The 16,651-nt window shown below is 43.7% G+C and overlaps 1 protein-coding gene across 7 annotated transcripts; it reads right to left on the reverse strand.

The window, feature by feature from the left end:
• Positions 1–4,144: 4,144 nt before the first annotated feature.
• Positions 4,145–12,324, reverse strand: LOC116268520 (beta-1,3-galactosyl-O-glycosyl-glycoprotein beta-1,6-N-acetylglucosaminyltransferase 3). Of its 7 annotated transcripts, none has more exons than XM_031668583.1 (4): positions 12,109–12,324; positions 7,283–7,407; positions 6,884–6,972; positions 4,145–6,346 (listed from the first exon to the last, which is right to left on the reverse strand). In XM_031668583.1, exon 4 carries the CDS (start codon positions 5,914–5,916, stop codon positions 4,600–4,602), a length of 1,317 nt encoding a protein of 438 aa, XP_031524443.1. In that variant the 5' UTR covers positions 5,917–6,346; positions 6,884–6,972; positions 7,283–7,407; positions 12,109–12,324; the 3' UTR covers positions 4,145–4,599. The 7 variants fall into 7 exon arrangements, with proteins under 7 accessions (XP_031524443.1, XP_031524441.1, XP_031524439.1 ...); XM_031668581.1 differs by having other exon boundaries at positions 7,283–7,471; XM_031668579.1 differs by having other exon boundaries at positions 7,283–7,681.
• Between the last annotated feature and the right edge of the window lie 4,327 nt (positions 12,325–16,651).

The raw sequence follows: 16,651 nt of genomic DNA on the forward strand, positions 1-16,651 counted from the left end.
CGTGAGCCACCATGCCTGACATTCCTTCAGATGTTTACTTGAACATCACCTTTTCATTATATATCTATATTATATATATAATATACTATATATTTTATATATTGTAATATATAATATATACACAACATATTATATATAACATATAATATACAATATATGATATATAACATATATATACAATATATTATATATGATATATTGTATATGTCATATATGTCATATATAATATATAATTATATATACTATATATTATATAGTATATATTACAGTGTATATTATATATAGTATATATTATATAGTATATAGTATATATAATATATATACTATATATTACATATATACACACACACACATTTCCTGTCCATCCATGTGTGTGTGTGTGTGTGTGTGTGTGTGCACGTTGTTTTTGTTTGAGACAAGGTCTCACCCTGTCGCTCAAGCTGGAATGCAGTGGCGCAATGATCACAGTTCACTACAGCCTCTAACTCCACAGCTCAAGCTTTCCTCCTGCCTCAGCCTTCCAAAGTGCTGGGATTACAGACATGAGCTTCCACACCCAGCCCAGACCACCCTATTTGAAATTTTAAGTATCTTCCCTTTCTACTCCATCATCCTCACAAGTTCTCCATCACTTCCTTTGACCTCTATCATTTGCTTCCTTATAATAATAATACAGTTTCCCACTAGTATGCACACAACTGTTGGAATTTTTGTCTGTGTTTTGACTGATGTATCCCCAGTGCCAAGAACAATTCCTGGTAAACAGTAAGAGCTCAATAGTTCTGGAATGAAGAAGTTATCTCATTGGTTGCCAGTACATTCAAGCTTCGTAAATGCAGGAACCATATCTTATTCATCTTTGTAATAAAAGACTAAATGGACCTGGTGTGGTGGCTCACACCTGTAATTCCAGCACTTTGGGAAGTCAAGGAAGGTGGATCGCCTGAGGTCAGGAGTTCAAGACCAGCCTGGCCAACATGGTGAAACCCTGTCTCTACTAAAAATACAAAAATTAGCCAGGCATGGTGGCGGGCACCTGTAATCCCAGCTACTTGGGAGGCTGAGACAGGAGAATCACTTGAACCCCAGAGTTGGAGGCTGCAGTGAGCCAAGACCATGCCATTGTACTCCAGCCTGGGCAAGAAGAGCAAAACTCCATCTCAAAGAAAAAAAAAACTAAATGAAAGCAGTAAGATCAGATTCCTGGGGAGAGGTGCAGTGGCACCTGCCTGTAATCCCAGCTACTCAGGAGGCTGAGGAAAGAGGATTGCTTCAGCCCAGGAGTTCGAAACCAGGCTGGGCAACATAGTGAGATCTCATCTTTAAAAAGTAAGAAGAATTTTTTAAAAAGGAAAAGAAAAGAAAAAAGAAAAACAGATCTTTGGGTAAAGTAAGGTGCTTAAAGCAGACTAGCAGGCAAGGTATTTAATTATTCTATCTTTTTTTTTTTTTTTTAACTCCCTTTTAGTATCTTCCCAAATTTCCTTTTTTTTTTTTTTTTTTTTTAAGAGTCAGAATCTTGCTGTCATGCCCAGTTTGGAGTGCACTAGCACAATCGTGGCTCACTGCATCCTCAAACTTCTGCACTCAAATAATCCTCCCACCTCAGCCTCGATCACCACTGCTGGCAACAGACCTCTCAGTGCACATCCACCATGTATATAACTAGTCATCAGTCATCTCCGTGGTGGGGCTGGGAGCAAAGCGAATAGGACTCTATTACAATGCAGGCAAGTTGGTAGTGACAATGCCCATTACCTAAGAAGTACAACCTAACCAAAAACAAGCAACTTTTTTTTTTTTTTTTTTTTGAGACTCAGTGTTGCTATATTGCCCAGGCTGGAGTGCAGTGGTACGATCTCAGCTCACTGCAACCTCTGCCTCCTGGGTTCAAGCAATTCTCCTGCCTCAGCCTCCCAAGTAGCTGGGATTACAGGCACCCGCCACCATGCCTGGCTAATTTTTTGTATTTTTAGTAGAGATGGGGTTTCACCACATTGGCCAGGCTGATCTTGAACTCCTGACCTCAAGTCATCTCCCTACCTTGGCCTCCCAAAGTGCTGGGATTACAGGCATGAGCCACCATACCTGGCCAAAAGTAACTAACTTATAAATTAAAAACTCACTGTGTCAGACACAGTGATAACTCTCAGAGTTACTGGGTTTGCACAGAGAAAGTTGATCATGAGAGAAAACTTGATGAATTGAATGACAACAATCAGAAAGGGCTGGGTGCAGTGGCTCACGCCTGTAATCCCAGCACTTTGGGAGGCCAAGGCAGGTGGATCACTTGAGGTCAGGAGTTCAAGACCAGCCTGACCAACATGGTGAAACCCTGTTTCTACTAAAAAAGTATAAAAAAATTAGCCGGGCATGATGGCACATGCCTGTAATCCCAGCTACTCGGGAGGCTGAGACAGGAGAATCGCTTGGACCTGGGAGGCAGAAGTTGCAATGAGCTGAAATCACGCCATTAGTTGCATTCCAGCCTGGGTGGAAAAAAAAAAAAAAAATCAGAAAGGAAGAAACATATTAATGATATCATGACATATTAATGGGAACATCCTTCAGATTACACAAATTAACTTGCATATAAATCTCTTTTCCAAGGTATATTATATGCAGGAGATGAGCTGTACTATATTCAAAGGGCACTGCCTATGTTTTTATAGCATCCCCTGCCCATCACAGAAGAGTATAACTTAGCCAACAACTATCTCTGGAGCTTCAGAAAGGAAACTGTTTCGCTAGGTAACACTTGGGAGGTAGTGTGCTGTATGTGTGTATACATATACACACATATACATATGTATATGTATTTACACATACACACATATACTTATGTATACGTATTTACACATACCTTATTGTCTCCCCACAAGGAAATGTGTAATCTGCAGAATCGCAAATAGTGATCCTCCCATTCACATTATGAAATAAGAGTTTTGATTCAAGAGGGGGCCAGGCGTGGTGGCTCACACCTGCAATCCCAGCACTTTGGGAGGCTGGGGCAGGTGGATCACTTGAGGCCAGGAGTTTGAGACCAATCTGGCCAAACATGGCGAAACCCCATCTTTACTAAAAATACACAAAAATTAGCTGGGTATGGTGGCTCACATCTGTAATCCCAGCTACTTGCAAGGCTGGGGTGGGAGAATCACTTGAACCCAGGAGGCGGAGGCTTCAGTGAGCCGAGATCATGCCACTGCACTCCAGCCTGGGCAACAGAGTGAGAATCTGTCTCCAAAAAAAAAAAAAAAAAAACCGGTTTTGACTCAATAGGCCTAAACATGGAATAACAAGACATCCTGGCTTAGCCAAATAGTCCTAGTTTATTTTTATTTCTCAATATAATTATTAGTAGTGCAGACTCTCCCCCTACAAAAACATGTTCCACTTTGAATAATAAATTACACATTACCTTACCTGAATGGCTATTGTCTCCTTTATGGAACATTAGTTAAGCTTTGGCTGTGAAGCGGACAAAATTAGAATTAGTGCTGCAATTTTCCTGTAAGAATACAGGTGGTCAAACTGGTTAAATCACCCTGCCTTTCCTTTACAGAAAAGTCACGAACATGGCAATATAAACAAAATGAGGATGGCTCTCAACAATGAAAGAACCAGCCCTGTTCCCCTGTCTTCATTAGAATTTGCTATTCATAGGCCAGGCACGGTAGCTCCCACCTGTAATCCCAGCACTTTGGGAGGCCGAGGTGGGCGAATCACAGGGTCAGGAGTTCGAGACCAGCCTGGCCAATATGGTGAAACCTGGTCTCTACTAAAAATACAAAAATTAGCCAGACATGGTGCTGCATGCCTATAGTCCCAGCTACTCAGGAGACTGAGGTGGGAGAATCACTTGAACCCGGGAGGCGGAGGTTGCAGTGAGTTGAGATTGTGCCACTGCACTCCAGCCTGGGTGACAGAGCAAGACTCTGTCTCAAAAAAAAGAAAAAAAAATTGCTACTCATGCAGCTTGTCAGGACCGTTTCAGAATAATGAGAACTCTCTTGCCAGCCCCTAGGGATTTTAAATGTCACCAATAGTTACGAGAAAAAGTCTCACACACTTTATCTGCTTATATTTATATTATTTCTGACATACTAGGCAAAAAAAAAAAAAAAAAATACTAGGCAAAAAATTACTTTGAATCAGGAGCTATTTATTTTTAAGTTAACAGTACAGAAGGGAAGGCTCTCTTTCCATCAAAGTTCTCCTCCACGCTACAAAACCTAGAATTATTAGGAACAGCAGCTCCACAGAATGGAAAAGCTACCAGCAGGCATTCAACTGAAATCAAGTCCCCTACCACACATCCCTCCTTCACTCTCGCAATCACAGCAGTTCTCATTCTCACTCGTTGAGAAAGTCAGTGAAGGAACTGCTAGTGTTAGAGGTGACAGAAAAAGCAGCATTCACCCAGGCAGCAATTTAAGGCAACAGATCTCCTTACCCACACTCTAATAGCAGACCCCTTGTCCTAAGGGATGCCACGAATTGCAAAGCCCTGGTCTCCCACCCGCACTGTCCCAGCAAGTTCTGAGCATGTTTGTACATGCTCTTGCCCCACAGGTAGCAATGCTCCCATAGTGTGTCTCAAAGTTCAGTCCCATAGATGGCCTTATAACGTAGGTACTCTTCTAAGCACTGAAGAGCATTATCATCTACCTTTGGGTCAAACTTGTTGGCCAACAGGTGATGGTTTTGAAGCATCCAGTGCAAGTCCCCAGCCCCATAAACACAGATAGCCCGCTGGTGGATTCCAGAGCAAGGGGCATAAGGAGCACCCTTATCGATGTCTCCCTCATGATCCTGCCACTTGACCAGCCTGGCAATAGAAGTCATGTCTGAGATGTCATACTTGGGGTGGTTGGGAACAGAGCCAGGCATCCACCGTGCACGCTGAAGGGTGGCCCAGAGGTGTTCATCAGGGCTATAGGTGTCTTTTACCCATTCAATCAGTTGTTGGGATTTAGGGTTCTTCAAAACATGTTGGACAAAATCTCGGGAAGCCACAATATACGCATTCCCTGTAAACATAGTTAAATTATAAGGGGGAGGATCCTTCTTCTTGTTGGTTAGGTGTAATGTGTCCCCCACTACCTCAAAGTGATATTCCCAGCGGGTTTGTTTGTGCTTGGGAGGTACCTCTGTCTCCATGCTATTCCTCCCATTCAACATCTTGAGAGCCTGGACCATCTCGGCATTGCTCTTTAGAGGAAAGTCTGTCCCGCATGTATTCAGGAAGTATTTCCATGGCACTGAGCTCTGGAGCAAGTCTTCCATGCAGTTGAGGTCAGCCTGCACCCTGGACCAGGAGGCGTAAATCACCCGAACCAGCTTACTGGCTATGAAGACATTTGGGAAGCATGAAATAATTGCTTTGACTGCCTCTTTGAAAGTTTCTGGGGACTTCTCATCCACGTGGATGCAGTATATGTTCTGAGGGGCATACACAGCTCGCAGTAGCCTTTCAAAGTTTTCAATCTTCTCATGAATCACCATAGAGTACGCAATAGGGAACTCCACCTCTTCTTTGCTCAGTGGGAACTGTATGAACTTCCTTTCCGCCTTGAAGCGTTCACAGTCTCTGGTGAGGGAGAGATAGTGGGTGTCTGTAAAAGGCTCCCGCTTCTTCTTGACCTCCAGGTTATTCAGAATAGCCTGAAACACGGCTTCTGGGTCCCCTCGGGTGATCCCTGAACAGTTGATAGACCTCTTTGCTGGCAGTTTCAGGGAATTATACAAGATATTCCTACAGTACTGGCTTTGAAATTCCCTGGACTCCAGACCCAAGTGGTCAGAGTCACACTTCAACCTTAAAGAAAGTTTCAGAGCCACAATGGCCAGCAGCATATAGCAGCCCAGGGCCCACAAGTAATGCTGCCGGCAGAGTCTCTTCCATTGAACCATTGTCACGGAAGGGTAGACAGGTGGAGATTGACCACAGGGAAGGAAGAGGAGGACACAATCCTTGGACAGAACAAAATGCCTCCAGTTACAAACTCATCATTCCCAGAAACATCAAGTTCAATTCCAAACTGATGGCAAAAAATAGTTCTTACCTGGACAAGTATCCTTAGTAAAGACCTGCCTAGAAACCCCTTACATCTGGTTCGTTGATGGAGATCTGTAACCTGACCCTACAAACTAGCTGACCACACTAAGGTCTGGATCTGGCTCCACCTCCACCCCAGGAGAAAAGAAAGAACTGAGCCCCTGCTGCCATGGAGTGTCATTAGTAAGAGCAAGTCCCCACCCACCCTTCATTCCTCATTCTTCTTCTCATGCCTTACCACCCTAGAATGTAGCTCTTCTCTGGGGTCTGGAATTTCTGATAGATCTGGAGAGAAAAATTCATAAAATTCAGACTCTTGGCATCGGTTCTAGAAACCTAAAGGTCCTTTTAAAACATTTCTTGCTTCTATTTTGGCAATTTATATAGCATTAGAATGCTTTTCACCATATATACTGGTCAGATGTGACATCTAGCCACACTTTTTAAAAAATGTTCTTAAAGAAGTAAAAATAACTGGATATTATCCAAAAATTGCATTGAAATCATTCAGAGTATCCATCCAAATTTAAAATATACTTGCACACAAGCTGTGTATATGCAATATTTAATGAGCACCTTTAGTGGGTGAGAAATATTTCTTTTCTTGAGAAATATTTATGTCCGTTGTCCCATTTAATAACCTTCACAACCAATCTGAAACGTATTATTAAGCGTCTTTTAGAGATAGGAAAACAGAAGCTAAATAACTTGCCACATACACACATGTTTTAAGAAGCAAATCCAGGACTCCTCTCCACTCTCTCTTCTCCCCCAGTGTTTCTGTCTACAAGCCTAATGCTTGTTGCAGCAAACCACACCTACCTTTGAAATACAATACAGGAAGTATTACAGCTCTTTCATATTTTGTTTGGACACCCAAATTTCACTGTCCAATGAAGACCAGGAAGCCCCTTTTAAAAAAAAAAAAAAAGAGAATAAAGAAAAGAAAAAACATTGTACAATGAAATCCTAAGATGAATATGGGGAAGAAAAAAAAAAGAAAAAAGAAATACAACAAAGGGTACTGAATACCAGTAAAGAAAACCAGATATTATAGAAAATAATCCCTAAAAGGAGAGGAACAAAATGTGCCACATCCTTCAAGCAATGATTATTTTCCCTTGTTGTAGCTCTTTCTAAACACAAGATTGTATTCTCTTTAGTAATAGCTTTTATGGGAATCTAAGAGGAAGGAAAATGAAAAATGAAGAAAAATCTCACCTTAACAGCTTCTCTCCTGCTTAGGGATGATCTCTCCACAAGGTGTGATTCTGTTTCCAAGTGAAGACTGGCCGTATGCCATGGCAGCAAATGTGAACCACTACGTCCCCTGATCTTCTAACCCTCTAAAAGGTATTTTCTGACATTCATAAGATGTCCAAGGAACCGTTTCAGGCTCCTCTTTAATATCTACAAAGTAGAGAGCAGCAGGTGGCTCCATCACTCACCTTTTGACTTCCTGCTCTCAGATAAGACAGCAAGCCTAGATAAATCATGCAGAAACATTCTCAAGCCCAAGTCATTCAGGGAGGTGAGTGAGGCAGCAAAGAATGCTGGCAATATCCGAGAAGGCAAGCTGTACTTCAGCCAGACCAGCCCAGTTTGTACCTGTATCATGAACTATTCATAAAAGCCTGTCAGTGCTCACGTAAGAACTTGAAAGCCTTTTTCCCTCAACAAGGAACCATAGAAACACAGAGATATGCCCCTGCCTTCTTTTGTTTGGGAGTCCAAATGTCACTCATGTTCCCTGAACATTACAGGAGGTGGGAATAAAAATACCCTTCAAGGATTTTTCTTTTGTTATTTTACTTTTCTTAAAAAAAAGAAAATCAATGAAAACCATAGTTCATTCTTCAAATGCAACTGCTCCCTCCTGGCCCCCCGCCAGAAAACATCCATTTGCCTGTCTTTGCACGACTATTAATAATCTGTAGGTTGTAGAAATACCCACAGGGTTCCAGTTTGTAGAGCTTGCTGACTAACGTCTGTGAGTCTAGAGCTGTTGGCAGTCTAAGGAATGGATTACACTATGGGCTGCTGGACTTCAGTGCGAGCCCCATGGGGTAGTTTTGGCCATGTTATAGACTACAAAGTGCCTTCTTCAAAGCTGCTGACATTGCTAGTCTCTCCCCCACCCAGTCCCCAACTGCTCCTCCTAAAAAGCAACATTCCTAACCAAATATCTGAACAGAACAAGTTTTTTGTTGTTTTTGCAAAGCGTCTGGCTCTGTCACCCAGGCTGGAGTGCAGCGGCGCGATCTCGGCTCAACGCAGCCTTGACCTCCTGAGCTCGAGCCATCCCCCTGCCCCAGCACCCCGAATAGCTGGGACCACAGCACACACCACCACACAGAGATAATTTTTTAAAAATTATTTTTAGTAGAGATGAGGTCTTGCTATGTTGCCCAGGCTGGTCTCAAATTCCTGGGCTCAAGCGATCCTCGCACCTTGGCCTCCCAAAGTGCTGGGATTACAGGAGTGAGCCACCACGCCCAGCCTGAACAGAGCAAATTTAATATAAAGAACTTAACTAGGTATAAAGTTAAGGTATACAGTGTTGGGGAAGGCGGGCTCTATTAAGGTACTAGCAATTGTTGGAGGTAGCTACCACTCCTAGATTGAGGAAATTAAGGGAGGAATTGGAAATTATTAAATTGAAATTTTGGGTGGCGGGACACCAAAGTAGCTAAAACTCATAGCTCTGAAGAGTGGGGACCACTCAACTAATGTTGAGGTCTCTGAGCTCAGAGGAGGGCCCTCTGGGCTGAGATCCAGACCTCTCAGGAGGCAAATGATATCTCTGCTGATAGCTACTGTAAACTGAATGTAGTGCAGCTACACAAAGAAACAGCCACTGAGAGGTAAATAGGCGTTGACATGATGACGGTCACAGAAGCAGGAAGTAGATAGCAAGCAAACAGGAAGTCCCTCCTCCAGCCAGCTGTCTCCCTACTGCCCTTTATCGGCGGAGTGTAAGCAGAAACGTGGTTTGCAAGAGGCATGAATAATCTCCAGCATCACAAAGTAGAGTTGAGAAGGGTGGGTTTCTTCTGAAGATAATGAGGCAATAATGGAGATGAGTCAGAATTGCCTTCTTGGTGCATGAACTGTTTACACGCATTCACCTCCAAGACTTTCAGCGCAGAGAATTTAGGTATTTTCTTTTTTGGTCCTCTCCCCACTGGCCTCTGACTGTAGATGAAGCCACAGCAAAGACAAGAAAGTCATGTAGGGTTGCCAGAGGTGCTTGAACCAGAGCAACTCCATCTTGAACAAGGGCTTGGTAAAATGAGGCTGAGACCTACTAGGCTGCATTCCCAGATGGTTAAGGCATTCTAAGTCACAGGATGAGATAGAGGAGATCGGCCCAAGATACAGGTCATAACGATCTTGCTGATAAAACAGATTATAGTAAAGAAGCTGGCTAAAACCCACCAAAACCAAGATGGTGACAAGAGTGACCTCCTGTCCTCACTGCTACAGTCCCACCAGTGCCACGACAGTTTACAAATCCCATGGTAACAACAGGAAGTTACCCTATATGGTCTAAAAGGGGGAGGCATGAATAACTCACCCCTTGTTTAACATATCATCAAGAAATAACCATTAAAATGGGCAACCAGTAGCCCCCTCAGGGATGCTATGTCTATGGAGTAGCTATTCTCTTATTCCTTTACTTTCTGAATAAACTTGCTTTCACTTCACAGACTCGCCCTGAATTCTTTCTTGCGCAAGACCCAAGAACCCTCTCTTGGGGTTTGGATCAGGACCCCTTTCTGGTAACAGTCATCTGCAACCCTACTTGGGCCCTGCTCCACAGGCTGTTTTCTGCAGTACTGGGATTCTCAGTGACTTTCCATTGTTGAGTGTAAAATCTCTGGGACAAGAATGATTATGGGATAAGCACTTGCTTCAGTATTCAAATCGAGACAACCCCTCCACTTTCTTCGTATCTTACTTTTCTTTGGTGACCCCCTCAAGCCTCACCTTCTTTCCCATAAAAACTGCATTATAGAGTCTCTCAGTAAGAGAAAACACTTTGAATACTTGAGGGCTTTTGTTTGTATATGTGTTTTTGTTTTTAGAGACAGGGTCTCGCTGTCACCCAGGCTGGAGTACAGTGGCAGATCATAGCCCACAGCAGCCTCAAACTCCGGGTTCAAGCCATCCTCCCACCTTAGCCTCCCAAGTAGCTGGGACTACAGGCACACGCCATCATGCCCGGCTAATTTTAATTTTTTGTAGAGACGGGGTTTCACTGTGTTGCACAGGCTGGGCTCAAGCTCCTGGGCTTCCAAAGTGCTGGGATTACAAATGTGAGCCACTGCGCTGGACCTATTTTTGTTGTCACTTCAGTCAAGGTCTGGCTGTACAGCCCAGCCTGGAGTACAGTAACCTCTGCCTCCTGGGCTCAAGCGATCTTCCTACCTCAGCCTCCTGAGTAGCTGTGTTTTGCTTGCTTGCTTGTTGATTGATTGATTGATTGATTGTAGGGATGGGATTCACTGTTCCCCTGGCTGGTCTTGAACTCAGGAGGTCAGGCAATGTCCCCGCCTCAGCCTCCCAAAATGCTAGGATTACAGGCAATAGCCACCATGCCCAGTCAAATATTTTATTTTTAAGGTAACCAAAATAAGTTGCTTATGTGTTAAATATTTGTTAATATCACATTAACAAATCATGACTCTATTTTGTTGAGATGATCTACATTACAGTAACGCCAAGTACCTAGTCGTAAAGCCCAGTGTGCGACTCAGCCTGAAAAAGCTAGGTCTGAATCCTGGCTCTGCCGCATTCAACCTGAATGATCTACAGCAAATTCATTCATCAATCTGTATTTTAGTGACTTCCTTTGCATAATAGAGGCTAATACTAACACTTGTTTTGTAGGACTATTGAAAAGATTAAAGAAGATACATACGAAGGACCAGACAAATGTAGCCTGGTACTTGGCAGCCCCTCAGTGAAGGTTATCATTAAATAGATCCAGTGCTAGCCCACAAAGACCTATTTTACTGACAAAATAACTCAAGGTGGTTACAAGTAGCATTCCTGAGCTCTGGACCAAGCAGAAGTGTTAATGCTTATGATGTAGTGAGGGAAAGGCCTAAGAATTGCCCTCCATCTCAGTGCTCTATGGAGAGACCCTATTGTAAGTTGTCACCATCAGCACCTCAGGGAGAACAAGACCAGGGATGAGCTGCAGCTGACCCCAGGGAGGTACAGGAGAAGGGACAGAATGGCTGCAGAAGGGCACAGGAAGATTGGGGGTGAGGCAACCTGCAGAGATCAGGCAAGCATTCAGAAAGATGGCCAGCAGCTTCCACACCTTAATTCCATGCTAGCCCTGAAGAACATACAGGACACTTGGCAAGAGGGAGGAAGGGCGCAGTCCCAAACTGCCTGGGATGCCAGGCACATTTCAAGGCAAAAACTTAAACCTGGGGTATGTGGCTTTTCAAAGGGTTCCTTTTACCCCTGCTAAGGACAAAAAGTACAGCCAGATGATGCTGAAAACAAATTTATCCAAGAGCCCAGGAGTCATGAAGCTATTTAGACATCCCAAGAACTGAAAGGAGGACCTTCACCTCCCTCAGTAACCAAAATATAAAAGTAACATAGTATAAGTAAGTCCAACCCAGTCCTGAGTTTTCCCACAATGACTAGTACTATGATGCTGTCTTTGAAATAGCAAACTCTTCCCACTCAGACTCCTCAATCTTTTTCTCCTAACCATGAGTTCAGGCTTCCTATGGGCCAATAGCTTTAACTTCATCCCTTGAGCTTTGAATGATAAATCCTTGTATGTCTGTGAAAAGGTCTAAGAGTTCCGGTCACGGGAAAGAGAGAAATTAAGCTAGGGTCATCAAGGTGGTGCTGACAGAAGCCAGTGGGATTTGATGTTGACCTTGATGGAGGCTCAAGGAACCCTACATTCCCAACACCAGCATCAGAGAAGGGCCCAAGAGGTAGGATTCATCTTAAGCTGAATTTACAAATTAGCTAATGCACGCTTTTACTTATTTTGTGATGGTGGCATTTACCTTTGCCAGGCATCAGCTTGGTCTTCTCATTGACAAGAAGCTCCTTGAGGTCATGTTCTTTATCTGTTTCCATTCAGCACCTACAGTGATCGGTATTAGCAGAATCCCAGGGCTTCCCAGAACAAAAACTGTTGAGTACAGGGCAGGTCACAAGTACAAGGGCAGTTCCAGTGACTTATAGAGAAGAGGCTCTGACTCAGAGAAGCAATGAGAGAGGATAAACAGGAAAACCCAGTTAATGTGTCACTGATTAGGCTGGAGCTAGAGTTTGAAAAAGACTGAAGGCACTAAAGAAGAAAGGGGGGGAAGCGAGAGGGGAAGCGGGAGGGGAAGCGGAAGGGGAAGGGAAGGAGGGAGAGAGGGAAGGAGGGAGAGAGGGAAGGAGGGAGGGAGGGAAAGAGGAGGGAAGAAAGCTACCTCACTGTCCTTGGGAAGGTCGTCTAAGTCAGAAGTTCCCCTTATCCACGGGGGATACACTGCAAGACACCCAGTTGGATACCTGAAACAGCAGATAGTACCACACCCTATGTATACTGTTTTTTTCCTATACATACTGACATAGTTTGAACATATGTTTCTGCCAAATTATTGTTGAATTGCAATCCCCAACATTGGAGTTGGGGTCTGGTGGGAGATGTTTGGGTCGGGAGGGTTAATCCATGATGGCTTGGCACTATCCTCTCAATAGTGAGTGGGTTCTCATTGGATCTGGTTGTTAAAAAGTGCATGGCACCTACCCACCTCTCTACCTCTCTCTCGCTCGTTCCTGCTTTTTCCATGTGATACACAAGCTCCCATTCTTGCCATGTTAGAAGCCTGCTTCCCCTTTGCCTTCTGCCATAAGTAAAACCTCCCTAAGACCTCCTCAGAAGCTAAGCAGATGCCGGCTCCACACTTGCACAACCTGCAGAACCACGAGCCGATTAAACCTCTTTTCTTTATAAATTACCCAGTCTCTGGTATTTCTTTATAGCAATGCAAGAACAGCCTGACACATACATACCTGTCATAAAGCTTTATAAATTATGCACAGCAAGAGATTAACAATAACTAATAAAACAATTGTAACAGTATATTGTAGTAAAAGTTATGTGTGTGTTTTTGGACCATTGTTGACTGCGGATAACTGAAACCGTGGTAAGTGAAATAGAATAAGGGGGGACTACTGTGCTGGAATCGTGGAAATATGGCTTGTTGGTAGTGTTGGGGGTCAGAAGCTGATGTTCCAAAAATGACACCTTGACCTACTGAAGGAGCCTCAAGTTCTAGCCCTCCCACCGTCTCTGAAGCTGAATTTCTATTATCTGCCAAAAATCCAGGCCCATCAAGAACAATTGCTTTTTTCTTCCCCTCCCTGAAGACCAAGGGTGTAACCACACCTGAACAGACATGTTCACACAATAACGCTCAAGTTAATCTCTGTTCCCTGATCCATTCATTCTCTCTAGTAAACCCCTCAACAGAATTCTTCTTCTCCTCTCCCCTCCCATAACCTATGTTGGCAGGGTGGCATATAATCTTCAGAATCTCCTTGCAGGGTGCTAACCACTCTGTGATTCTCCCCAGGTGTGAGTTAATACCATTTGCAGGCCCCAATGAACCTGCCTTTTGTGAGCTGTGAGATGATTTTGCAGTGAACCCTCAAAGGATAGGGAGCTTTCCCTTGGCCTTCACAGTAGCTACTAGAATTAATGGATAGAAGTTCCCTAAAGTAAACTATATGCAAAAATGTGATGCTACAGAGCTGAAGCTAATAGAAACCCAAACAACTTTTTTTTTTTTTCTTTTGGAGACAGAGGTTTTGCTCTTGTTGCCAAGGCTGGAATGCAATGGCGTGATCTCGGCTCACGGCAACCTCTGCCTCCCGGGTTCAAGCAATTCTCCTGCCTCCACCTCCCCAGTAGCTGGGATTACAGGCTTGTGCCACCACGCCCAGCTAATTTTGTATTTTTAGTAGAGAACAGGTTTCTGCGTGTGGGTCAGGCTGCTTTCGAACTCCCGACCTCAGGTGATCCACCCACCTGAGCCTCCCAAGGTGCTGGGATTATAGGCATGAACCACCGTGCCTGGCCCCCAAACAACATTTTTAAAGGGATTAATTTTGTTTAGGAACCATTCTCAGTTTGAGATGGGATTTAGAGACATGCTAATGAAATTAAGATGCCTCATGATGTGTGGTGGCTCGCCCCTGTAATCCCAGCACTTTGGGAGGCTGAGGTGGGAGGATTACTTGAGGCCAGGAGTTTGAGACCAGCCTGGGCAACATACCAAGACTCCTATCTTTTAAAATAGAACAAATTTTGTGTAAAAAGATGCCTCCTATTGTGTCATTAGGAATCAACTTCTAAATGCAACCAATAACAAATGGTACGTAAGATGGCGCCATGTTTTATTAATTTATAAATTCCATTTAACAATTGTTTATTAGCCAGGTGGGGTAGCTCGCACCTGTAATCCCAGCACTTTGGGAGGCCGAGGCTGGTGGATCACCTGAGGTCAGGAGTTTGAGACCTGTCTGGCCAACATGGTGAAACCTCATCTCTACTAAAAATATAAAAATTAGCTGGGCATAGTGGTGGGAGCCTGTAGTCCCAGCCACTTGAACCTGGGAGGCAGAGGTTGTAGTGAGCTGAGATTACACCACTGCACACCAGCCTGGGCAACAAAGTAACACTCCATCTCAAAAACAAACAAACAAAACACACAATTGTTTATTGAGGAAACTACTAAATAGTAAGTACCAGAGATACAAAGCAATTAATAGAGGCAGTTCCTACTCTCAAGCAGTTGACAGCCTTGTGTGGAAAAAGATATTTGCAAAAAGGTCATTATGATGCCACCTATATTTTATTTATTTATTTTTATTTTTTTGAGACAGAGTCTCATGCTCTGTCACCGAAGCTGGAGTGCATTGGCATGATCTCAGCTCACTGCAACTTCTGCCTCCCAGATTCAAGCAATTCTCCTGCCTCAGCCACCCCAGTAGCTAGGATTATAGGCACCCTCCACCATGCCCAGCTAGTTTTTAAATTTTTAGTAGAGACAGGGTTTTGCCATATCACCCAGGCTGGTCTAGAACTTCTGACCTCAAGTGATCCACTCACCTCAGCCTCCCAAAGTGCTGGGATTACAGGTGTGAGCCACCACACCCAGCTGCCACCTGTGTTTATGATGCCACTTACAAATGCAAAGAGAGATGCATTGAATATACTGAAAGCCCAGAGGGAATCATTAAAAAATAGTGCAAACAATGAACGTAGGTCTTTGTGAAGTCTAGAAAGAGTAAGAATGTGTCTTGGTGCCTCCTGCATTTTCTAGGGAAAAGTTCTGACTAGTAGCTATAAGAGGTTAAGAAAATACCCGCTTGGGGCAGCCATTTGGAAAAAGAAGGTTGTATCCTTACCCCACACTATAAACATAAATAAGTTTCAGATTTAAATCTAGAAACACAGTTCTAAAATTTCTAGAAAATGTATAGAATAGGCCGGGCATGGTGGCTCACACCTGTAATCCCAGCACTTTGAGACGCCAATTCAGGTGGATCACCTGAGGTAAGGAGTTCAAGACCAGCCTGGTCAACATGGTGAAACCCTGTCTCTACTAAAAATACAAAAATTAGCCGGGTGTGGTGACGCATGCCTGTAATCCCAGCTACTTGGGAGGCTGAGGCAGGAGAATCACTTGAACCTGGGAGGTGGAGCTTGCAGTGAGTCGAAATCGTGCCACTGCACTCCAGCCTAGGCAACAAGAGTGAAACTCCGTCTCCAAAAAAAAAAAAAAAAAAAAGAACATGTAAAATGTATAGAATAGTTTTATGATACCCAAGTTGGGAAGGTCCTTTTAGTATTATACCAAGATCAGAAAGTTATAAACAAAAAAGAAGGCCAGGCATGGTGGCCTGTGCCTATAATACCAGCACTTTACGAGGCCAAGGTGGGAAGATTGCTTGAGCCCAGGAGTTTGAGAACAGCCTGAGCAAGATAGTGAGACCTTGTCTCTACTAAAAATTTAAATTTTAGCCACAGGTGGTAGTATGCGCCTGTGGTCCCAGCTACTCAGGAAGCTGAGGCAGGAGGATTATTAGAGCCCAGGAGGTCGAGGCTGCAGTGATCCATGTTCTTGCCACTACACTCCAGCCTGGGCAACCAACCGAGACCTTGTTTCAAAAAAAAAAAAAAGAGAGAGAGAGACATTTAACTGTTTACAAATCATGAAACAAAATATAGTTGAAAGTAAAAGTATACAGTGGGACTTCTGGGACAGCTCCTTAAAAACGAGAGGCTAAGTTCTTTTTCCCTCCTTCTTTCATTACCATGAATGCAGACGTTATGGTTGAACTCCAGCAGCTATCTAGGACCATGAGGCAACATTAAGAATAGAAGCCATGGCCGGGCACAGTGGCTCATGCCTGTAATCCCAGCACTTTGGGAGGCCAAGGTGGATGGATCACATGAGGTCAAGAGTTTGACACCAGCCTCGCCAACATGGTGAAACTCTATGTCTACTAGAAATACAAAAAAAATTAGCCAGGCATGGTGGCGGG

This window comes from Papio anubis, chromosome 7 (genome assembly GCF_008728515.1).
Source record: "Papio anubis isolate 15944 chromosome 7, Panubis1.0, whole genome shotgun sequence".
In the NCBI taxonomy this organism is placed as follows: Eukaryota; Metazoa; Chordata; class Mammalia; order Primates; family Cercopithecidae; genus Papio; species Papio anubis.

What these genes read in the sequence shown, in the direction of transcription:
- LOC116268520 (XM_031668586.1), bottom strand. Translation starts at nt 5,916, where the DNA reads ATGGTTCAATGGAAGAGACTCTGCCGGCAGCATTACTTGTGGGCCCTG.